General features: G+C 35.9%; 1 protein-coding gene across 3 annotated transcripts in view; it reads right to left on the bottom strand.

The window, feature by feature from the left end:
* The window catches only part of LOC129882677 (uncharacterized), a 58986-nt gene that overhangs the window by 19563 nt on the left and 14822 nt on the right, over positions 1–24601 (bottom strand). The window contains exon 10 of one of the 3 annotated variants that reach the window (XM_055957078.1): positions 2589–2722. The exons of the other annotated variants lie outside the window; for them this stretch is intronic. Coding sequence (XP_055813053.1) covers positions 2701–2722 — 22 coding nt within the window. The 3' untranslated portion in view covers positions 2589–2700. Of the gene's footprint in view, positions 1–2588; positions 2723–24601 lie in introns of those variants that run through there. 3 annotated transcript variants of the gene reach the window in all.

The following is a 24601-nucleotide window of genomic DNA, read 5'->3' on the forward strand; positions in this document are numbered from 1 at the left end:
AACTATGGGCCACTACTAACTTTGTCTAACAAATCTACTACCTTTAGCTTTCACACCAACACCTGACCCTAGAATAATTAACATCTCACTTAAAAAAGGTAAATATTTAATGGAGATAAGCTCCTCTCTGGTCCGTATAGGCCCACTGTGGCGAGACCTAACCTATTTTTGCGGCCTCACTACAGCGAAATTCCTCCCACCAGAGAGGTCTAGCCGGAGACAGTAACTCTAACTTCTCCCACAATCCCTATTTTCTACATGTACCAATAAGACACCATCAATATCTGATTCTAACTCACTAATCTTACTAAACTACACTTCAATTGCTCTCCACTTGTTTACCACAACATCATACCTACGATACAGATGCATCTAGCAACCATAACATAATCTGAATAGACACATATATATAGAAGCACATTACCAATTTACCATTTTAAGAGCAATATATTGTTTCACAATGTAAATCTCAAATACAACAGTCAACATGACCTTCGATCCTTTCATATCAATTATTACACAAGATGGGCATGCTCAATTATAATATGGTAGGTTTTTATCATCACACATATAGTCAATATCAATTTACAAATGATAGTTACACAATGGTTCTCTCATGAAATCTATATCAAAAATGCTAGTGTGTCGGTGTGATACCCGATCCAATAGTTAGTATGTGTCGGAACGTGACAATCAATTCAATATCTATGTCGGAAAGTGAAACCCGATCTAAATATATATTGAAACATGACACCGATTAAAAATATATGTCGAAACGTGACACCCGATCCAATATCACAATCATAAATACAATCACAGTCCACAACAAATAGTTTGCATACTTGCATAATCAAGTAACAGATTCATTACATGCAATTGTTCATAATTATTTATTTCATTAGTTTCATTCAACCATCCCTTTATTAGTAATATTTCATCAAGCCTTCCTTATTTAAGACATCATTTTAGGTAGAGAAAGTTCAAGATTATGGATTTTCCGGTCTTGGGATTGTAGATCAATCACACTACATATCAATCACACAACCACAATAATTAAATGTATAGAAAACTTCGCAACATTACACAATTACTATCATGCACTATTTAGAGTCTCTTTATGATATAAACTAAATCATAACCTATAGCCACATGTAATCAAATAAGTTCATGGCATGAGATTTATCAACACTAGTTCGCATTCGCCCTTTATTTCATGATATGCATCGCTCAAGTATTTCACATGAAATAGCAAGCATAAACACACACAATTATTGGCATAAACACATCCCTCTATATACATCAATAGCCATAACCTACAAGTCTCAAGATCTCTTAATAACCCAACAATTATCTATATTTAATCTTGTAAGGGTCATTGACCTTCTAAACAATTTTCACCAAGGTTAACATTCAAAAATTGGATATTTATCGCTAGTTACATAATAATCATGACCCACATAATGCATTCCATTCTAAACAACAATTAGTAACCATTTAACCATCCAAACTTCGTGCCCGAAGGCCTAAGCATGAAATCTCCCGTCAATCTACACTCTATTAAGCAATGGAAATGAATTTACAACTACTTAATTGAGAAAACTTAGCTTACCTAGGTGCAAGCAATTGTAGAAGGATAATAGCACAATCCTTGACTTTCGAAAGGAGAATCTATGGAGATGGGCCTGAAATCCGTGGGTTGTAGGCTTCCTTATGCTAGGAATCTCTTCCTCCCTAATCTCCAAGCCTAGAGCAGCTTCTTAGGGGTTTCTAGTGTAACCCTCATCTATTTTGACACTTAAGGAAAGAATGAGATAATAAAAAGACACCTTCTTTCCATTCTGTCTCATCAAATCCCACCACAACCGCTTAAATCCCGCTCTGGCAGCCCAATACGAATAGTGCTCAGTAAAATGGGCATAACATTTTACTCCAAACTCTAAGTGAGGCAAATTCAGTGGCGTTGGAAAGAAGAATCATAGGCCTTTAATTTGATAGGTCATGAGCTACCTAATTCATTATAGAATTAGAGATATGGTCATTTAAAGTTGAACCTAGTTTGAATTCAAGTCCAAAATTAAATCGAAAAGACACTTTCAACTCAACTAAGAGATAGGAGCATAGTATGACCTTAATTCACAACTAATGCACTCTCATACCAAGGAATTGATCCTAGTCTTATGACGAAAGAGATTAGTATATCGTTACTACAGATATTTTTAATAACGACGGACTAGGTCGTTACAGTATCTATAATAATAAATATGGAAAATATTCATACATATAAAATCATGTATCATATATATAACATAATGAATCATATACATAACATTTTATCTTTTAAACAGTGCTAATATCAAATACAACTTTTTATCTAAAACAATTGCACAATTGTGTATTTGATACACAATTTTATGGAACACAATAATGCATCTACTAAACCATATAGCTGATACATGAAAAAATATACCGGATACACAAAATTCTATCTTAATGCTATGAACAAATGCATGAACTCATTCTTGCATGGCTTGTGCATCCTTATATATGAATTTGGATACATAATATTTATTATATAGATGTATCTGGGCATCTGTCTATATCCATCTACATGTTTACCCCTTATTATCTCTATTGATCAGTCCTTAGCATGCCACAGTCCTTAACACCCCTTATTATTTCTATTGCACGGTCCTTAGCATGTCATGTATCTGATACACAATCACTGCAATGTATTTAATACATATTAGCTGCAATATTTCACATTAATAGGTACTCTGTATTACATGTATCTGATACACATTACTAGCCATGATACATTCATACAAATTATTGTTGCTTACCCATCCGTTGGTAACATACATCCATACAAAAACAATATTACATATATCTGATACTTAATAATGACCACAAGATAATGTATAGATCTAAAAGAAAATACATTACGGGCAACCTTTACTTCTCTAATGTATCTGATAGTATTACACTACTTAGCAATTTACGACTTATGTTAGGAACGGTAAAGTATCATGTCTTATTTATCCAAATCGAAAACACAAATTTAAAAAATCTTTGGGCATGATATATTCATAAAAGTTACAAATCATGTATCGAATACCTAATAACTATCACTAAGTAATGTATCGACCTAAAATCAAACACCTTACAGACAAGTTGATGTATACATTATCGAAACAGCAATGTATCATGGTTTATGTTTTCATCTCGACATCATAAATAAAAAATTCTACTACACAGTATAATACATGTGTTGTATTGTTGATAACTCACCTCGTTTTTTCAAATTTCTGAATGTCTCAACAAAATTGAGATATTCATGATGTATCTCTACAATTCTCAATGATTTTGAATCGATTTTGAAAGAAATTTTTACAATTTGGGTCAAGTCCTAGTTTGTCCAAAAAATATTCCACCACTTTTGTATCATTCATAATTCACATCGCTTTGTCATATTCCTGAATGTCTCAACAAAATAGATACATTCATGTAATATTGGTGGTCATTATTAAAAAAAACAATTCAAATTGAAAAAACTTAAAATTGGTGAATCTCAGAAGATTTGAGGGAGGAGTGTGAGAGAAGAAAATTTAAAATTTGAATTGTTTGAAGTTGTTATGACTTGGGAGAGATTTACATCAACGTGATTTGTGTGATTTACGTGATTTGTGGATTTCATATTAATGTTGATGATTTATTTCCTTTTTAATCGCAACAGAACAACTAATTAATGTATCAATTGTTATGTATCACGCATATTGGGATGTATCTGGATGGCTCATATTTTAAGGAAGATAGAATGTAATTTGCTCCTTACAGACTTACACCATGAAATTTACGTAAGTTGTACATATTTTTTCCTATCACTAAGAATTTATAAGGATAAAATACACAACGTACTCAAATTTGACTCTTCTTTATTTTCTCAAGTGCATGGACAATAGACACTTGTCCATTTTAAATTTTAAAATCTTAAATTAAATTAACTTAAACAAATATCCTAACCACAATTATAGAGATAAATTTTAGAAAATACTTGCACTTGAGAAAATTGAGTATATTTAATTTGTCCTACTCACTATAATTTTAAAATATGCCGAGTAAAATAATAATAGTTACTGCAAGCATAAGGTGCATGTTAAATTTGTATAAATTATTGTAAAATTTTCTCTATTTTAAACAAGAATGTTGTCATAATGGAAAGTCCATATTGTTGTTGTTGTATCCCATCAAAATACAATTATCAAAATGATGCTTACATATAACAGGATACAAAAACAGTCATTTAAGTGGATGACAAAGTACTAACTATTCAAAAGAATTCATTTAAATCATACAAAAATCTATGACATGAAGGGTTCTCAAACTCATATTTTACTACAATGTTGACTTGTCTTAGTCTTTACTGAGTAGTATAATTTTTGACATGATTAATGACATTGAATGTTGGTTTGATTTTTGACATGGGATGAAGATTCAAACAATGATTTTTACTAATTATATCAAAAAAATAGGAGGAAGTATATAAACTAAATAAGATATATTGTACTTATGTATCTACAAGCACCAAACGAGCAATTCGATGTATTCTGTTTTTTTTAAAGATGTTACTCTCAAGAAAAAAGAATGCACCCAACAACTGATTAAAATTTGTTAAGAGCTAATTATATTTATTTTTTTACTTTTTTTCAAATTACAAAAATTTCTTAAAATTTGTAGATTTCGTATGCATTACTGAACTTGCTAATACATCAGCAGACAACGGAACACATAGGGGAGAAATGTATCAGAGAGGGATAGAGATGTATTAGAGAGGGAATAGGACATTTAAATACATAGGGGAGAGATGTATTCGAGATTGTGGAGGGGGTTGTATTCGAGATGGGGATAGGAATGTATCAACGAGAGGGGCGTGATGTATTCGAGAAGAAATTTTTGAATTTTTTTTAAATGATAGAGAATTTTAAAGATTATGATAAAATAAAATGTGTATTTAGGTAATTTTTCCTTATAATTTTGGACCCTTCGAATGCCTTATACTTACCATTAAGGATTATTTGTTGATAAATTGACAATAATGTCATACATAAAAAAAAAATGCAATTAGTCAATCAGTTGTCAAGTATAATTTAATTATTCTAATATTTATTTTCTCCCACTAAAAGAAGGATGCACTTTATAATTCATTTGAATATGCTTTCAATGGATGCTTATGTTTCCAATGAACGAGGAGTCGTATGTGGTGAAAATCTCATGTATGGTTCTGTAGAGTGACAGTAAAGATGACTTAATGTGAACTTTTTCATTATTACCCTAAAAACAGTGTGAAACACAAGGTCAAATAAACTACTTTCTTGGTCATTACACATTTATACATCATAAAATAAAAGAATCAAATTTTCTGTTGCATGTATCTATTAAATTTTGATTGCTCATCTTCGTAGGTTCACACGATCTCCAATAATCTTAACACTAACAAACAAGTCATCATACAATAATCTTATATTTACCCTTCACATAAACTTGTACAATTTATTCATTTATGTACAAATATTTAATCAATACTTTAATTTTATAATATTAATATTATTTACAAACACATGTAAAAAACTGGCCCAACTGAAAGTCAATAAAAGTTGCTGCAAAAGGAAAATGAAAGTCAATAAAAGTTGCTGCAAAAGGGAGTCAAAAAAAGGGGCCAAGAGGCAGCAACTTTGTTTGACAAAGTTGGCTACAGATTTGGGAAAAGTTGGCTGCAAATTTACACGGTAAGAAAACGCGTATACGCGTTTTCTTTCTCCTATAAATAGGGTCTCTTGCCCTCATTTGAAATCATCCCAAAAAGAGAGAGTAAGAATACAAAGAGAGTTTTACACCAAGATAAATATTGTAGTCCTGAGTGTCCTCTTTAGTAGTTGTTCCTTTTACAAGAGAGAAGTGTTAATTGTTGTTTTCTCCTTGTATTTGAGAGCTGTGTACTCCATATTTTATAGCCATATTTTATAGTGAGTTCCTTCTACCCCGTGGTTTTTTTCTTCTATCATTTAGAGGAGTTTCCACGTAAAATTCTCGTGTCCAATTTATATTTATTATTTTCATCATATCAAACTTTAGTTGTGGTGCTTCCTCCCCCAACAGTGGTATCAGAGCCCTTGGTTATTCTGTCTATTTTATGCGAAGGCACTATCTGTGAATAGTAACTTTTCATGAATAGTAAAATTCAGTGAATAGTAAATTTCAGCAACGGTACAACTTGTCACGATTGTTCGCAAAAATATTCAGAAATGATCTAGAAGGGTGTGAAGCAAATAACAATGTCGAGTACAACAAAGTTTGATGTTGAAAAATTCAATGGAAGTAATTTGTCATTGTGGAAAATGAAAATAAAAGCGATATTGAGAAAAGACAATTGCTTAGCTGCAATTGAAGGCAAGCCCACAGACTTTGTTGATGACAGCACGTGGAACGACATAGACAGCAACGCAGTTGCTGATCTACACTTGGCACTAGCTGATCAAGTGTTGTCAGTGTGGCGGAAAAGCGGACGGCGAAGAAAATATGGAATACTCTTACGGGGTTGTATGAGGCCAAGTTTTTACATAATAAAATCTTCTTAAAAAGAAGATTGTATACTCTTCGAATGGCAGAGTCCATGTCAGTTACTGAACACATCAATACTTTGAATACTCTATTTTCGCAACTTACAACAATGGGTTGTAAAATAGAGGGGATTGAACGTGCGGAGCTTCTACTTCAAAGTCTGCCTGACTCGTATGATCAACTCATCATCAACCTGACGAACAATACAGACAGTTTAGTTTTCGATGAAATTGCAGCCGCTGTCTTGGAAGAAGAAAATCGGCGCAAAAATAAGGAAGACAGACAAACAAGTTCGCAGCAAGCTGAAGCTTTGATGATGGTGAGAGGAAGACCAACGGAAAGTGGCCCCAGTGGGAGTCACAATCATGGCAGATCTCAATGAAGAAGTAAGAAGAATATCAAGTGCTACAACTGTGGCAAGAAAGGGCACTTCAAGAAAGATTGTCGGTTCAAGAAGAAGAGTGAAAACCCTGAGTCATCAAATGCTCAAGGGAATGTTGCATGTACCTCGGATGATGGCGATATTTTATGTAGTGAGGCAATATCAAATAATGAAGGCAGAAAACGTTTCGCTGATGTCTGGATCATGGACACAGGAGCAACATGGCACATGACTTCCAGGAGAGAATGGTTCCATCAATATAATCCAATCTCAGGAGGGTCAGTGTTCATGAGAAACGATCATGCTTTGGATGTTATTGGTATTGGGTCCATCAAAATAAGGATGTATGATGGCACGGTACGCACCATCCAGGAGGTACGACATGTAAAAGACTTGAAGAAGAATCTATTGTCTTTAGGACAACTAGATGATAATGGATGTTCGTATAAGACTCATGGTGGAGTCATGAGAATATCCAAAGGAGCGCTTGTAGTGATGAAAGCAGAAAAACTTGCTGCAAATCTATATGTGCTTAAAGGTGAAACACACCAAGAAGGAGAAGCATCAACCGCGTCAGCAAGTTCATTTGAAGAATCAACGATGATGTGGCATCGTAAACTTGGCCATATGTCGGAACGAGGTTTGAAGATTCTTGCTGAGCAAAAACTTCTTCCAGGGCTCAAAAAGGTTTCGCTACCCTTTTGTGAGCATTGTGTTACCAGCAAGCAAAATAGACTGAAGTTTAGCAGTTCCTCTGCTAAAAGCAAGGAAATACTAGATCTGGTTCACTCTGATGTCTGGCAAGCACCGGTGGAGTCTCTAGGAGGAGCAAAATATTTCGTGTCATTCATCGATAATTACTCCAGGAGAAGTTGGGTGTATCCAATCAAGAGAAAGGCAGATGTTTTTCCAGTTTTCAAAGAATTCAAAGCGCGGGTGGAACTTGAATCTGAGAAAAAGATCAAGTGTTTGAGGACAGATAATGGAGGAGAATACACTGGTGATGAATTTAATAACTTCTGTAAACAAGAAGGTATTAAACGGCAGTTCACGGTGGCATATACTCCACAACAAAATGGAGTAGCAGAGCGGATGAACAGAACTTTGTAGGAACGGACAAGAGCTATGTTGGCAACTGCAGGGTTGGAAAAACCATTCTGGGCAGAAGCAGTCAAAACCGCCTGTTATGTGATCAATCGGTCACCATCAACTGCAATTGATCTGAAAACGTCAATGGAGATGTGGACAGGAAAACCAACTGATTATTCTCGCTTACATATATTCGGAAGTCCTGCTTATGTTATGTACAACACCCAAGAAAAATCAAAGTTGGATCCAAAATCCAGGGAATGCATTTTCTTAGGGTATGCTGATGGAGTCAAGGGGTATCGCTTGTGGGATCCCACAGCCCGCAAGGTGGTAATCAGCAGGGATGTTGTATTTGTTGAAAACAAAATACAAGCAAAAGAAGGTAGCACTTCAAAAGAAAAATCAGAGACTACTACAGTTGAAGTTGAAGAAATAGAAGAAGTTCCAGTTTCTTCTGAAGCAGCACCAGAGCACAAAGAACAAGAGCAAGTTGAGATCGAAACTCCAGAAGTTCGACGGTCAACTAGGGAGAGAAGAGAACCAGCTTGGCACTCAGATTATTCTATAGAGAGTAATATTGCATACTGTCTATTAACAGAAGATGGAGAGCCTTCAACCTTTCAAGAAGCTATGAAAGGCCAAGAATCATCTCTGTGGGTGGCAGCAATGCAAGAAGAAATTGAAGCTCTTCATAAAAATAAAACATGGGATCTTGTTCAATTACCACAAGGAAGGAAGGCCATTGGAAACAAATGGGTCTACAAGATCAAACGCAATGGTAATGATCAAGTGGAGAAGTATCGTGCAAGATTGGTGGTGAAAGAATTCGCTCAGAAAGAAGGTATAGACTTCAATGAGATATTTTCTCCGGTGGTTCGACTCACAACAATTCGAGTGGTCCTGGCGATGTGTGCTACATTTGACTTGTACTTGGAGCAGTTAGATGTCAAAACTGCATTTCTTCATGGAGAGCTTGAAGAAGAAATTTATATGCTCCAACCAGAAGGTTTTGAAGAACAAGGAAAAGAGAACTTGGTTTGCAGGTTGAACAAATCTCTATACGGTCTCAAACAGGCGCCGAGATGTTGGTATAAGAGATTTGATTCCTTCATTATAAGCCTTGGATACAACAGACATAGTTCAGATCCTTGTGTTTATTACAAGAGATTTGATGATGAAGATTTTGTTATTTTGCTGTTGTATGTTGACGACATGTTGGTAGCAGGCCCCAACAAAGATCGTCTCACAAATTTAAAGGCACAGTTGGCTAGGGAGTTTGAAATGAAGGACTTGGGACCAGCAAACAAGATTCTAGGGATGCAAATTCACCGAGACAGAAATAATAGGAAGATTTGGCTTTCTCAAAAGAACTACTTGAAGAAAATCTTGAGACGTTTCAAGATGCAAGACTGTAAGTTAATTTCTACCCCACTTCCTATTAATTTCAAGTTATCCTCAAGTATGTGTCCTAGTAATGAAGCAGAGAGGATGGAGATGTCTAGAGTACCGTATGCATCAGCAGTGGGAAGTTTAATGTTCGCCATGGTATGTACAAGACCTGACATTGCACAAGCAGTGGGAGTGGTTAGTCGGTACATGGCTAATCCTGGTAGAGAGCATTGGAATACTGTTAAGAGGATCCTGAGATACATCAATGGTACCTCAGATGTTACAATGTGTTATGGAGGATCAGACTTTACTGTTAAAGGTTATGTTGATTCAGATTATGCAGGTGATCTTGATAAAAGCAAGTCCACCACAGGTTATGTGTTTACTCTTGCTGGAGGAGCTGTAAGCTGGGTTTCAAAACTGCAGTCTATCGTGGCTACATCTACGACGGAAGCAGAATATGTAGCAGCTACACAAGCTAGCAAAGAGGCAATATGGATGCAGATGTTATTGGAGGAGCTCGGGCACAAACAAGAGAAGATTGTTTTGTTTTGTGACAGTCAGAGCGCTTTGCATCTTGCAAAGAATCCGGCATTTCATTCAAGGACAAAGCACATACGAGTTCAGTATCACTTTGTTCGTGAGAAGGTGGAAGAAGGCAGTGTGGATATTCAGAAAATTCACACTAATGACAACCTGGCAGATATGTTTACGAAGCCGATCAACAGTAACAAGTTCATATGGTGTCGATCTTCTATTGGCCTAGCAGAAACGTAACATCGCAGTAATTGGGTAGAAAGGATGGTGTGAAAACTTAATTGATTCTCAATTAAATCTTCAAGTGGGAGAATGAAAGTCAATAAAAATTGCTGCAAAAGGGAAATGAAAGTCAATAAAAGTTGCTGCAAAAGGGAGTCAAAAAAGGGCCAAGAGGCAGCAACTTTGTTTGACAAAGTTGGCTGCAGATTTGAGAAAAGTTGGCTGCAAATTTACACGGTAAGAAAACGTGTATACGCGTTTTCTTTCTCCTATAAATAGGGTTTCTTGCCCTCATTTGAAATCATCCCAAAAAGAGAGAGTAAGAATACAAAGAGAGTTTTACACCAAGATAAATATTGTAGTCTTGAGTGTCCTCTTTAGTAGTTGTTCCTTTTACAAGAGAGAAGTGTTAATTGTTGTTTTCTCCTTGTATTTGAGAGCTGTGTACTTCATATTTTATAGTAAGTTCCTTCTACCCCGTGGTTTTTTCCTTCTATCATTTAGAGGGGTTTCCACGTAAAATTCTCGTGTCCAATTTATATTTATTATTTTCATCATATCAAACTTTAGTTGTGGTGCTTCCTCCCCCCAACACCAACATCATATATACACGTGTCGGAAAACTAGTTAATTAATAAATAGGAACCTCAAAATTTACTTAGTTTCCTTTTTTTTTTCCTCGTAAAGTAATTTATGTTTATTTTTAGTAGCTTCTGTGATTTCTTTTTATAATCTATTGAATGGAATTGGGAACAAATTTTTTTGCATCTACACAATATTATGAATATGAGTTGCTTAAGAAAGATTAAGAAATACGAACAACACTATGTATACTTTGTAAAATTTTATGCTGATAAGAATTTTAATTTATAATTCAATTAAGAATTTAATTAAGCGATATATCTTTTTATATATATTTCAAACTTGTAAGAGAAAATTTAAAGGCAAAGCCAAAAATTTATATGAAGTATAAAAGAAATATATAAAATACAACTTTTGAACTTCTTTTTTCCTATAATGCTAGAATGTTTTCTAATATCAAGGAGACTCGACAATTTTAAAACTATCACAAAAATTATTTTTGCCTTATTTATATAATATAATTTTTCAATAAAGGAGATTTGGTTGAACCCGATCTCTCTATTTAATTCCACCATTGAACCTTGCTAATGTGATTTGTTTATTGATTCATTTATTAAAATGTCAATGTCGCTTATACAAGATCATGCGTTTATCATCGATTTAACATATTGATGTTGTAGATTACTTTTCCAAAATGCTTTTATTATTGAGTATTGAATATGTATTATAATATTAGAAATTCAGTCTTTACGAATTTTTAAAGAACTCTGCCAATTTTCAAACTAAATATAATTGAAGGACACCAATTCAAAAGAAAAATAAAATAAAATAAAATAAAGTAGAACACTGAAAGTGAAAAGAAAAAAAGACAAGAAACTTTAAGAATGATAGAAATGTACAGACGGATAAAGAATTAATGGAGATCAAGCAAGCCCTGGGGACTGTGAAACAGAGGGACAAGGAGATGGACCAAAATAGAGCTGAATCATCTGTGGGTGGAGACAGAGATCAAGGGTTTTGCAATGCAGCTGGGGGTTTCCAACATTATAATGGTAAATTCCTTACTCGATGTTCTAAACTTGATTTTCCTAGATTTTTTGGGTTGGATTTGAGGACATGGTTATACAAGGTGGATCAATTCTTTGCCATGGATGTTCCATATGGTCAGAGTGTGAGAGTAGCTTCTATCCATTTAGATTGTGAAGCTATTGCTTGACATATATCATACTTGAAGCCTAGAAACTCTGCTATAGACCCTTCTTGGTTTGAGTATGTGTTGGCACTTAATGAAAGATTTGAGGAAGATTTTGAAGATTCCACGGAAGCCATTAAAACTCCACAACAAACTGGTGATGTTAGATCATATCAGGCTTAGTTTGATAGGTTATTGAATGGGGTCGATTTGTCAAAGGAAAATGCCATTAGTTGTTTTCTTGGAGGGTTGAAACTTGAGCTTAACAAGGCTATTAAGATCCAAGCACCCAAAACCTTAATGCAAGCTTACAAGTTAGCTAAGTTGCAGGAACAGGTTTTTGATGCTCAGACTAAGTCTTGGGGGATTACGTAATGCTAGCAGAAATCAGAGTGGTCTTCTCCCATACTCTATCTAGGTTTCAGGGTGTACAAAGACCTAGCATAACTGTCAAAAAACCTTATGAACCAAATGCTAACAGGGTAGTTAATGGTAATGATGGTAGAAGGTTATTGATTGCTGCTGAGATGGATAAGAAAAGGGCCAAAAGATTAGTTTCTTGTGTGATGAGAAGTATACTCCTACAGTTGTATTTGGTTGAAGTTCTGGAAGAAGGGGAGGTAATCATGGAGGAAGAAGTGCTAGAGGTGGATGAATGCATGACAATTTCCTTACAAGCATTTACTGAAAGTACAGGTTATCAAACCATCAGAGTAATAAGATATCATGAAAAACAACCTTTACAGGTGCTCATTGACACTAGTACTCATAATTTCATTGATGAGTCCATAGCAAGGAAGTTAGGATACAAAGATTTTCCTATACATGAGAAATCAGTAAATGTGGCTGATGGTAGTAAGGTTCAAACTGCTGCAGTGTGTAAAAATCTGAAATGGTCATTGCAGGGTACAACTTTTTCTTCTGATTTCCTACTACTACCATTAGGAAATGTTGACATAGTATTGGGTGTGAGTGGTTAAATACTTTGGGTAGGATTTTGTTTGATTTCAGAAATAGAACTATTGAGTTTGTGCATAAGGGGAGAAAACATGTTTTAAGAAGAGCTGGTAGCCAGATCAAGACCACCAAGGCCCAGTCCTTGAACAAGAGTGATGAATTGGTTCAAGTCTTTATGCTTACCTTGGTGACAGATGAAAACTCCGCTTGGCAATGCAACAGTATACAAGTTGCTCAAGGCACTGATATTCATCCTATCTTAATCGTTTTAATGGAACAATACAAGTGCATCTTTGATATGTATACTACATTGCCCCCTTCCCATAGAGGCATTTGATCACAAAATACCACTCATTGACTCAACGACACCTGTTAACAAAAGGCCTTATAGATATCCTAGAATGAAGAAAGATATTTTTGAAAATCTAGTGCAGGAAATGCTAGATCAAGGTGTGATACAACCTAGTTCTAGTCCATATGCCTCACCTGTAGTCCTAGTTAGGAAGAAATATGGGAGTTGGAGGCATTGTGTGGACTATAGAGATCTCAATCAACTGACAGTAAAGGACAAATTCCCTATTTCTATCATTGAGGATATGTTAGATGAATTGGGAGGAGCTGAAGTGTTCTCTAAGATTGATCTTAAAGATGGTTACCACCAATTAAGGATGAAGGAAGAAGATACCCATAAGACAACTTTTAAAACTCATGAAGGACACTATTAATTTCTGGTCATGCCACTTGACCTTACGAATGCACCTTCCTCATTTTAGAGTCTTATGAATGTTGTATTTAAACCACTCCTTAGGAGGTCAGTATTGGTTTTCTTTGATGATAAATTGGTTTACAGCAAGGATATGTCAACTCATGTGTACCATTTACAAGCTGTGCTTGAATTGATGAAGCAACACCAGTTGTTTGCCAAAGGTTCTAAGTGTGTTTTTGGGGTACCTAAGGTAGAGTACCTAGGTCATTTCATCAGTGCTAAAGGGGTAGCTACTAATCCTAAGAAGACTTCTACAGTACAAACTTGGTCTGTCCCTACAAATATCAAACAACTGAGAGGGTTTCTTGGTCTAACAGGGTATTATAGGAGGTTCATTATGAATTTTGCCTCCATTGCTAAACCTCTCACTGAATTATTAAAGAACGATAAGTTTGTGTGGAACGATGGTGCTACTATAGCTTTTCATATTCTCAAGGATGCATTGGTGACTGAACCTGTTTTGCCCTTACCTGACTATGATAAACCCTTCATAATAGAGACTGATACAAGTGGTTCAGGAATTGGTGATGTCGTGATGCAGCAAGGGCATCCAATTGCCTATATCAGTAAGACGTTGGCACCTAGGCATCAGGTCATGTGTGTATATGATAGGGAGTTGTTAGCTATCATATTTGCAGTTACTAAGTGGTCTCATTACCTATTGGAAAGACATTTCACTGTGAGAACTGATCAAAAGGCTCTGAAACACATCCTTGAACAAAGTATTCATACTAATTTTTAGATTGCTGGTATTTCTAAATTGATGGCCTTTGATTTTACTGTTGAGCTCAAGAAAGAGACAATAAGGCTTCTGATGCATTGTCAAGAAATCAAAGTGCTGAGTTGTTGGCTATTTCACTCTTAACTCCTAATGATACGCTTTTGGAGAGAATTAGCCTAACATGGACATTTGATGCTTAGTTGCAAGTTGTTATTCTTAAGTTGCAAGTAGGGCCTTATAAATTCTATACTTGGATTGGTTCTCAACTAAGGTGGTGTAATGTCCCAATTCTTGAAAAATTGCTCTTCTATAAAAAATGACCATTTTACCCATTTTCCGTAGTGATTTCATACTTTGTTGGTGATATGGAGATGTTTAGCACGATTCCCATTGCGATCGGACGGGATTTTGGCGATTTGAGGGCTCGAGTGGGAAGTTTCATTACAGGGTTGACTTTGGTCAACATATTGAGATCCGAGCATAGGATGGGAATTCCGTTAGTTTTGTTGCATCTATAACGTCGAGATTATTCTAATTGAGTATTGACTTAGAACCTCGGGACCTTAGTCTTTGTTTTGGGAAAATAGTCTAAAAGTTGAATTTTAGGTCAAAAAGGGGTCCGGGAGGGTAATTTTGTTATAAAGACTTTTTTTTGGAAATCCAATGATTCCATTGAGTCGGGAGTATCAAATTTTGTGTGGTAGCATATCCGGCTTGTGATTATAAGACCCCAAATGATTTTCGAGGGTCCAACCAGAGGCATTTTCTTAGTGATGATCTGCAGTTTTCTGGTTTTTGGTGCCTGCAACTTTCTCCTTCGCGATTGCGATCCGTCTCTCGCAATAGTGGTGTTATATCTTAAACACTCTTCACGATTGCGATCTGGTTCTCGCATTTGTGATGAATTCCTTGTGCTTCCCGATCGCAGGTTAAGTGGCCCGCGACCGCAATGAAGTAAATCGTGTCCCTGAAACAGTAACTTTGGGAAAAGGCCTAATTTTCTCATTTCCACCATTTTCAATCAATTAGAACTTTGGGAAGACGATTCTTGGAGGAATTTCATAAGGGTTTTCGTTTGAGTAAGTATTTCTTTCACTCCTAAAACATTTAACATCGTTTTTATCTTCTAAAATCATTCAAAAATTGTGTTTTCAAGGTGGGTTTTGGAGGATTTTTTCCCAAAGTTCAAATTCGTATTTTCAATGATTCTTGTTGATTTCTTAAGCAACTTTTATGGGTCTTTCACCCACAAACTCCCCTTGACGTATAGAACTAGTTTTTGAAATAAAATTTCAGATTCTCCCTTATCGAATTTTAAGCAGTTTTTGGACGATTTTGCCCCCGATACCAAAACCTATCAATATGGGTATCAATAGACCCCTTTTTCTAACATTGTCATTCTTGATAGTGGGCGATTGATTCGGAGTCGATATTCGCAGGTTGAGCTCCAGTTAGAGCATTCGTGTGAAGTTTTCAGCATTCAAAGTAGGTTTGGCTATCCTTTTTGAGACTTAGATGGGGTATTTAGTCATTCTTATGTTGTAGACTTTGGAATGGGATTGTAGTATAATTTGGGACTGTTAAACTATTTGAGAGGCCCGTGTGGGAGCTTATTTGTGTTGTGTAGCCCGGTGGGGGCCTTATTTGCTATCTTATCCGTTTTGAGAACATGTAACCCATTATTTTCCTGTGATAGAGGTGTGAGAAGACTAATTGACTTGAATTTCCCGTCTGAGGTGTTGAGCTAGGGGTTTTGAGCGTAATTGAGCACTGAACTATTTCCGAAAGAGGGAGAATATCTATTTTAGTAAAATTCCTTCCTATTGCTATCTATTGAGGTTGAATATCATGTTTAGGTTGAGTTTAGAGAACTTAAATCGTGTATTACATGTTGAGTAGAATATTACCTCCATGCCATATGTATTGTGATGCATTCATCCTTATTCATTTACATCATTGATCTTAGGAAGTTGAGAATTGTGAAAGTCCTTTTGAAAAGGAAAATGTGGCACCTTTTTGACCCTTGACCACGAGCTAGGTGGCAAGTTGATGAGATTTCGAGATGGTGATACAGTATATGGACTCGAGTTCCCCATTGGTCCTTGTCAAGAAGCCTTAGCTCGACAGGTTGTGCGACAGCCTTGATTCCACCGTACCACCACATTATTGCATCATCATATTGCATTGCTATCTTTATTACTTGGCGTATCTAGTTAATTGTGATGATAAATTGTCCTTATGTATTTATTTTACTCGCATCGTACTATATAAATTGGCGGCACCGATGCCGGAATGGGACTTTTTTGTATGCAGGTGAAAGTGTTCCTTAGTTTATTTCATATGTTTGATTAACTCCTTATACTCATTCAGTTAAACCTACTGAGTACATGTGAATCATACTCGCCCCTACTTCCGTGTTCCTTTTTATGCAGATTCTAGTCAGGGCGTTCCGCGTGGTAGTTGATCCTCTAGAGGACTTCTTATCTCCAGATTAGTGGTGAGATCTCGGGATCTGGATCGTCACTATTCTATCTTTTATTTCTCAGTCTTTAGTACTATTTGGAGACTTATGTTGTATTTTCATATTCAGACTTTATATTTGATGATCCTTATTCTTATGGCACCAGGTTTTGGGATAATTACTTCGTTGTCTTTCTTTTTGTTTAAATTGTGGCTTGACACATCATATTGGATTTGGGATATGTGCCATCATGGCCTCGATTTTTGGATCATGACAGGTGGAAAGGAAGGCTGGCAGTAGGATCTGATTTGCAGTTAAGATAGAGTATTATTCAGTGGTGGCATTCAACACCACAAGGTGGTCATGCAGGTATGGATGCAACAATTAAGAGGTTACAATCCCTCTTCTACTGGAAGTCATTGGCAGCTGACATTAGGACTTTTATTCCGAGATGTGATATTTGTCAAAGGCATAAGTATGATGCAACTGCTCACCCTAGACCACTTCAACCATTACCTATTCCTGATAGTGTATGGGTTGATATCAGTCTAAATTTCATTGAAGGTCTTCCTAAGTCAAAGAGGATGTCATTTTGGTGGTGGTGGATAGGTTCAGTAAGTCTGGTCACTTCATTGCTATTGCACATCCTTACACTGCTGAATCTGTAGCTTAGTGTTTCTTGGACAATATTTTCAAATTACATGGTATGTCAGCTTCTATAGTACGTGACAGGTATCCCATTTTCTTGAGTTCTTTTTGGCAAGAGTTATTCACATTGAAGGGGGTCTCCAAACTGATGGTCAAATTGATGTTCTTAACAGGACTTTAGAGACATATTTGAGATGTTTTTGCTCTGATAGTCCTCACACTTGGGCTACTCAACTACCACTTGCTGAATGGTGGTACAACGCTACATACCACTCCGCCTTGAAATGTACACCTGATGAAGTTTTGTATGGTCAAAAACCACCAATACACTTGCCTTACTTAGCTGGTAAATCTTCTATTGACATGGTTGATAGATCTCTGGAGGCTAGAGAGACTATGATAGCACTGCTAAAGTTCCATTTAGTTAAAGCACAGCAAAGCATGAGGGATAAAGCTAACAAACACAGGTCTGATAGGCAATTTAAGAAAGTAGATTGGATTTACTAGAAGTTGCAAACTTACAGGCATATTTCAGTGGCTTCTAGGCCATTCAACAAGCTTGCTGCAAAGTATTTTGGTCCCTTGGTACTTTCTAGAGTTGGTGCAGTAGCTTACAGGTTGCTTTTACCTGCTGATGACCTGAGAGAGACTAGACTTCTAGTAAGAGTAGGTGTGCCTTAAGTTGAGGAGAGTTGTTCACAAGCAATGGTTATGAGGATGTCCTCATTCATCCTGTGTTTCATGTGTCTCAACTAAGAAGGTGTTATGAAGTGCCTATGGTCATTAATCATCCCCCAGTATTACATCTTTCAAGTCCTTATTGTCCTATTCCTAAATCTGTATTGGAGAGAAGGATAATCATCCCCCAGTATTACATCTTTCAAGTCCTTATTGTCCTATTCCTAAATCTGTATTGGAGAGAAGGATAATCATCCCCCAGTATTACATCTTCCAAGTCCTTATTGTCCTATTCCTGAGTCTTTATTGGAGAGAAGGATGGTCAAAAAGGGAAATAAGGTTGTGTGTCAGGTTTTGGTTCAATGGTCTAGCTTGGATGTTTCTCAGGCTACTTGGGAGTTCCTCTCAGAGCTACAGCACAAATTCCCTGCATTTCACCCTTGAGGACAAGGGTGGATTCCATTGGAGGTGTTGATACAATGTTTAGATGGTCAGAATTAAGCTGGAAAGAGAAGGAATATTAAAAGTAGTTATTACTGTTCTTCCGTCATAAAAACAGTTATTACTGTTTACTGTTAGTTAGGGTAGTTATTCTGTTTGTTGTTGGTAATTTGTAGATCTAGCTTCCATTACAATTCTATAAATAGAGATGTAAGACACTTGTTTATTCATTCAATGATATATGATACTTCTCTTCTCTCTCTCTTATTCTTCTTCTTCTTAGCTTCTATCTCGGATTCCTCTGATACAGCTATCTTCTTCTTCGAGGTTTATCCTCCTAGTTGATATTCTTACTTTGATTACTGATCATTGGATCATAGCTTTATTTTCAATTCTCCCATAAAATGCATCTTACATGTCCTTTCATTATATATAAATTTTTCATTATTTCTTCTTTGTATATCAATATATATGGTTGGTCAAGTTTTTAAAAGCCAAAAAGTTTTTTTTTTTTTTTAAAAAGGTGTTTGGTCAATATTTTTGGAGAAAATAAGTTCAACCAGCAAAAACTATCTTTTAGAAGATAAAAAAATAGATTTTCCTAAAAGTATTTTTTTGAAAAGCATTTTTAAGAAAAAAATACACTTAAATATATTTTGGAAAAACTCGATCAGCACAAATTATCTATAAAAGTATTTTTTTTTTTTAAAGTTATTGACCAAACACAAATTACTTCTCACCAAATATATATATATATATATATATATATATATATATATATATATATATATATTTTAAAAACACATTTACCAAAATAAGTTAATTTTATTGAATTAAAATTTCGTACTCAAAATAACTCAATTATTACTTATCATTAAACAAAATGTCCATTGAGTTAAAATTCCGTACTCAAAATAACTCAATTATCACTTATCATATTGAGGTCATTCAGCCATTGTTGTTTCAAGCGAAGTGCATTTTGTTGGGGCACTGGTTAATAAAAAGTGGTTTTTGGTACCAACGGGAGTAACGAGTCTTGAAATGGAATTTCGATAGTTTCATCAGCTCCGTAATGTGGAATCTGGTCTAGAAAATTGTTGGTTTCAGATTCGTAGTCGTATCGTGGATTTGAGGTATTAAGTTGAAAGTTTATGAAATTGCCTTTGAATTGACTTTAGTCAACATTTGGAGTTCGAACGCTTAGAATGAATTTTTGAAAATTCTGTTAGATTCAGGGGAGGCTCTTAGTCCTAGGTGAGGTCTCGATTGAATTTTCAGATGTCCCAAGCTTGATTTGGTATTTTTGAGTGTAAAGTTAGTTTAGTAGTGACTAAATGGGTTTCAGATCGAGGAGACGTAGAATCTGAATTATAACGGTTCCATTGAGTCCTAAACGTCGAACTTAGTAAGGTATAATATATGATTTGTGTGTATAGGGTTCCAAACGAATCCTGAGGGTCCATTCAGTGAAACTTATGTGTTGGATGATTTTCTTTCATCTAATATCTGGTGCCATTGACCTCGCGATCGAGATAGGATGGTCTCTTTCGCGACCTTCGCGTTAGTGAAAGCCCATCACTTTCGCGAGGAGTCATCTTTGGCGGGGATCGCTTTCGCGATCAGGTCTCGAGTTCGCGAGGGCCGCAAAAGCAAACCTGAGCTCGCTAAAGCGAAGTCTGATAGTGTGAATTCCAAATTTCGAGGTTTCAATCTCATTTTCTCCATTTTTGAATTTTACAAGTGTGGTGTAGGCGATTTTGAAGAGAATTTTCAAGAACTTTTGATTGAGTAAGTGATTTTAACTTACATTCTTCACTATTCATTAAATAGTTCATGATTTCGATGATTTAAACACTATTTTGATTTCAAACTTTGTGGATTTTCTCAAGAAATCAAAGTGTAGATAAATTGATGATTATGGACTTATTTCAACTCCATTTTCAAAATGGTTTTAACCATTGATTTTCAAATGCTTTAGGTAACATATTTATGTATTAAATTCCAAATTTACTCTTCATTTTTGAAATTGGGTTTTGGGGTTGATTTAATCCCATTTTCCAAAACTATTGATATGGTTGCTGATAATTCCAAATTCTTGTTTGTGAATTCATATTTGAATAGATTGTGTTGATTTGGAGATCCATCGAAAGGGGAAAACTCAAGTTACAGAGTGATTGTGTGCTTGAATTGAGACAAGTGAACTTTATAACCCTTTGTTAAGTGTATGAACCTCATATGTCATTGTGTGCTTGGGAGTAATGGGGATTGCGGAAGGGATTCATATGTCATGCTTTGATATTTATTGCATGAACTCTAATGATGATGGAGTTGGGTCAAGATTTGACATTTGAGGAGGAGCCTATAGCTATTTTAGATAGGCAGGTTTAAAAGCTCAGGACAAAGGAGATTGTTTTAGTAAAGGTGCAGTAGAAGCATCGTCAGGTCGGGGAGGCTACTTGGGAGACGGAGTTCGACATGCGTGTCAGATATCCTCAACTTTTTGAAGCTTCAGGTATTTTATTTTATTTTATTTTCAAGTACGAACATGGTTTTTAGTGGTGGATGATGTAATAATCCTTAAGGTCTTTTTTGAAAATTTTCAAAATATTACCATTTCACCCCTCCCGATAGTTGCCCCGAATCATATTTGATCAATTTACAAAGTTGGTTTTCGAAATTCTTTAAAAGGTTGTGATTTTTGAAAGTTTTGAATTTTTAAAGCCTTAGGTTGTTAAAAAGTGGTTTTTAGTACCAACCGGAGCTACGAGTATCGAAATAGAATTACGACAGTTTCGTCAGCTCCGGGATGTGGAATTTGGTATAGGAGAGTTTTCAATTTCATATTCGGAGTTGTATCATGGATTTGAGTTATTTAGTTGAAAGTTTATGGAATTTTAGCTTTTAAGTTGACTTTGGTCAACATTTGGAGTTTAGACGCTCGAAATGAATTTTCGACAATCCTATTGGATTTGGGGATGATTTTAGGCCTAGGTGAGGTCCTGGTTGAATTTTCAGAGGTCACGAGCTTGATTTGGTATTTTTGAGCGTAAAGTTAGTTTTTAAAAATTTATTTTAAAGAACCTTGGGGGGTCAGGGGGTCAGCAACACCCCGTGGCCTTAACATTAATAACAAAAACAAAAGTATAGGGAAGGGTACATAAAACCTTACCTCCGATCCTAAGGTGGTTCATAAGTCGACCAACCTCTTAAGGTCGATTAACTTATCCCCAATAATAGAAAAGTAAACCTAGATTTATGCACCTAGAAGAGAGGACTCTTCTCAATACAATGATACTAGAAAACGTAAATAAAGGAGACTCTCCCCTTACATAAAAGCAAGAGCCTAAACAAAATTACACTTCTTCCTAGAAGCTATACCTAATAAAATATATCCTAAAAGAAGAAGAAAATCAAAAGAAATGAACATGTGAGGACCTGCTCCTTGGATCTTGAATCAGCCAGAAACTAAGAAGGTTGTTTTATTCGTTTCAACTTTTTCCTTCTAAAACATGTCATCCCCATTTTGTCCAAATTATAATACCCTCTAGTATCCTTTGGTAAGTGCTAGAAACTGTAGAAATGATGAGTGGTCTCAATCATGTGACTGAACTTAGAGAGTGTATCCGCAGGGAAATTAGCTTCCCTAAACACATGATTACACTGAAAATACTCTAACATTTTGACTAGTTCTTGAAGTTCCATGATATCATTGTTGATGCTCCAAGAGGGGTTGATATCATATCTAAGCCACTTAATTAGTAGCTCTGAATCCACCTCTAATATACCCCTGTTGTAGCCATGTTGTATGCACCATGTAAGACCAAAAACTGCAGCTTGTACTTTTGCCTGGTTGTTAGATCCAAATCCTAAGGGGGTGAGAAAAGCATAGATAAAGTTGCCTTTGTCATTTCACAAAATACCACCTACTCCAATCTTTTCAGGATTGTCCAATGCACTCCCATCAGTATTCAGTTTCACAACCAGGGGGGGAGGGGGGGTTAAACCAATTGGCCTGTATTATTTTTATATCATGATTGCAGTTTTCAACCAATTATCGCTTTATCGCTCTCATTATTTATATCTTTATATTGTCTGTTATATGCCTGGCTTTACTGACCTATGTCTTGTTTTTCCTTGTTTTTCCTTGTTTCTCCTCCCTTGTTCTTCTCTCTTAAGCCGAGGGTCTTTCGGAAACAGCCGCCCTACCTTTTAAGGTGGGGGTTAGGTCTGCGTACACTCTACCCTCCCCAGACCCCACATGGTGGGATCACACTGGGTTCGTTGTTGTTGTTGTTGTTGTATTGCAGTTTTCAACCATATATAAGAGTTCCTTCCAACTGCTAGGAAATGTGATATATGGATATGTTGTAACAATCAGCATGTGTAAGTCCTTGATAATAGAGAACTTAACTCTAGAAGTAATGGATTTTTGATAGCATGACATCATTTGAAGATTGTTTGAAAAGGAAAAAGTCCATTTTAGAGGGTTTGGAGCGTGCGTGTTCGGTATCGAGGTAGGCTACAGCTTACTAATCTTAAAATTGGATCTTTGGTTCTTTTAGAATGATGATTTGCTAGTTTTGGGTTGTGTTAGCTAGTATGATCCTTTTTGTTACCCTTGTTGCTTTCATTTAGCCTTTTTTCGGGTATATTCGGGAAAAGTGTTACATACTCTTACCTTTATTAATATTCTTTATCCCGTGATCCATGTATGGGTTGGAATTTCTTTGTTATGCATATTTCAGGACTTGGCCTAGATTTGGCTAGTGTGTGCTTTAGACTTCAGCCTTGATGGCTCGTGTGGCTTAGACTTGGCTTGGATTAGACTAGGGTTAGATGTGACCCTTCGGGTTGGGCTTTGCCCTCGGGAACCTATTTAGTATCGAACTTGGGATATTGTGGTATGAATAGGTGCTTAGTCTTGTTATGGATTTGGTTCTCCTTGTGTGGTGGGTCTTCCCGACGTAAGATTATAGGAAGGATCAACCTTTCGTTCTAGCTATCCCGATATAAGATTCCGAGAGTGGCTAGCTTTTGTTGTAGCTATCCTAATGTAAGATTTTCGGAGATGCTAGATCTTGTTGTGGCTATCCCAACGTAAAAGCCTAGGAGCGACTAGCTGTTCCGATATAAGATTATGGGAGATGCTAGGTTTCATGTGGCTATGCCGACGTAAGATTCCGGAAAGGCTGGGCGCGTAGCAATCCTGATGTAAGATTGCAGGATGAGCTATAAGTAAAGTATCCTGATGTTAGATTTCGAGAGATTCCATGCTTGAGTTCCAATTGGTATTTCATGGTTGTCCTTGGTATTGTTCATTATTAGTGTTAGTTCTTGGGTGTACTCGTCGGGCTTATAGGGTCCGATAGGATTATTTCTTCTACTTTGTCTTTTGTCTGCACCTTCTGAGCTTGTGGATATCCAGTTAGGTTATAGTTCTTTAGATTCTCCCTATACGATTCATAATTTACTTTACGGTTAGTGTTTCTTTCTACTGCCTTACTTACTCGCATTTTATTGTACTTTTGCAATCTCAAGTTCAGCCACATTTTATTGTGCTTTTACAATCTTCACATCTTTAAAACTATTCATATCTCAAATCTTCATTTCTTCAAATCCTCAAGTCTTCATATCTACAAATCTTTGCCAAAATCAACTCTAATCTTCACCAAACACCCTCAACATTAAGATATAAGTTTCAAACGATATACTCATTTGTTTGCAATAATACTCGATCCAAATAAAATAACAATTTTTAAAAATCAAATTTAAAATCAAAGTAAGCATTTTAATGTTGATTGTGGAGAGTCAATGATTGACATAGAGGAAGAAAAGAGAAAGGAAATGAGAAATAAAAGAGAAGAGTGGCGGACAATAGGGAGAGAGAGAGAGAGAGTTGAGTAAAATACATAGTATTGTTA

Source organism: Solanum dulcamara, chromosome 3, assembly GCF_947179165.1.
Source record: "Solanum dulcamara chromosome 3, daSolDulc1.2, whole genome shotgun sequence".
Classification (NCBI taxonomy): Eukaryota; Viridiplantae; Streptophyta; class Magnoliopsida; order Solanales; family Solanaceae; genus Solanum; species Solanum dulcamara.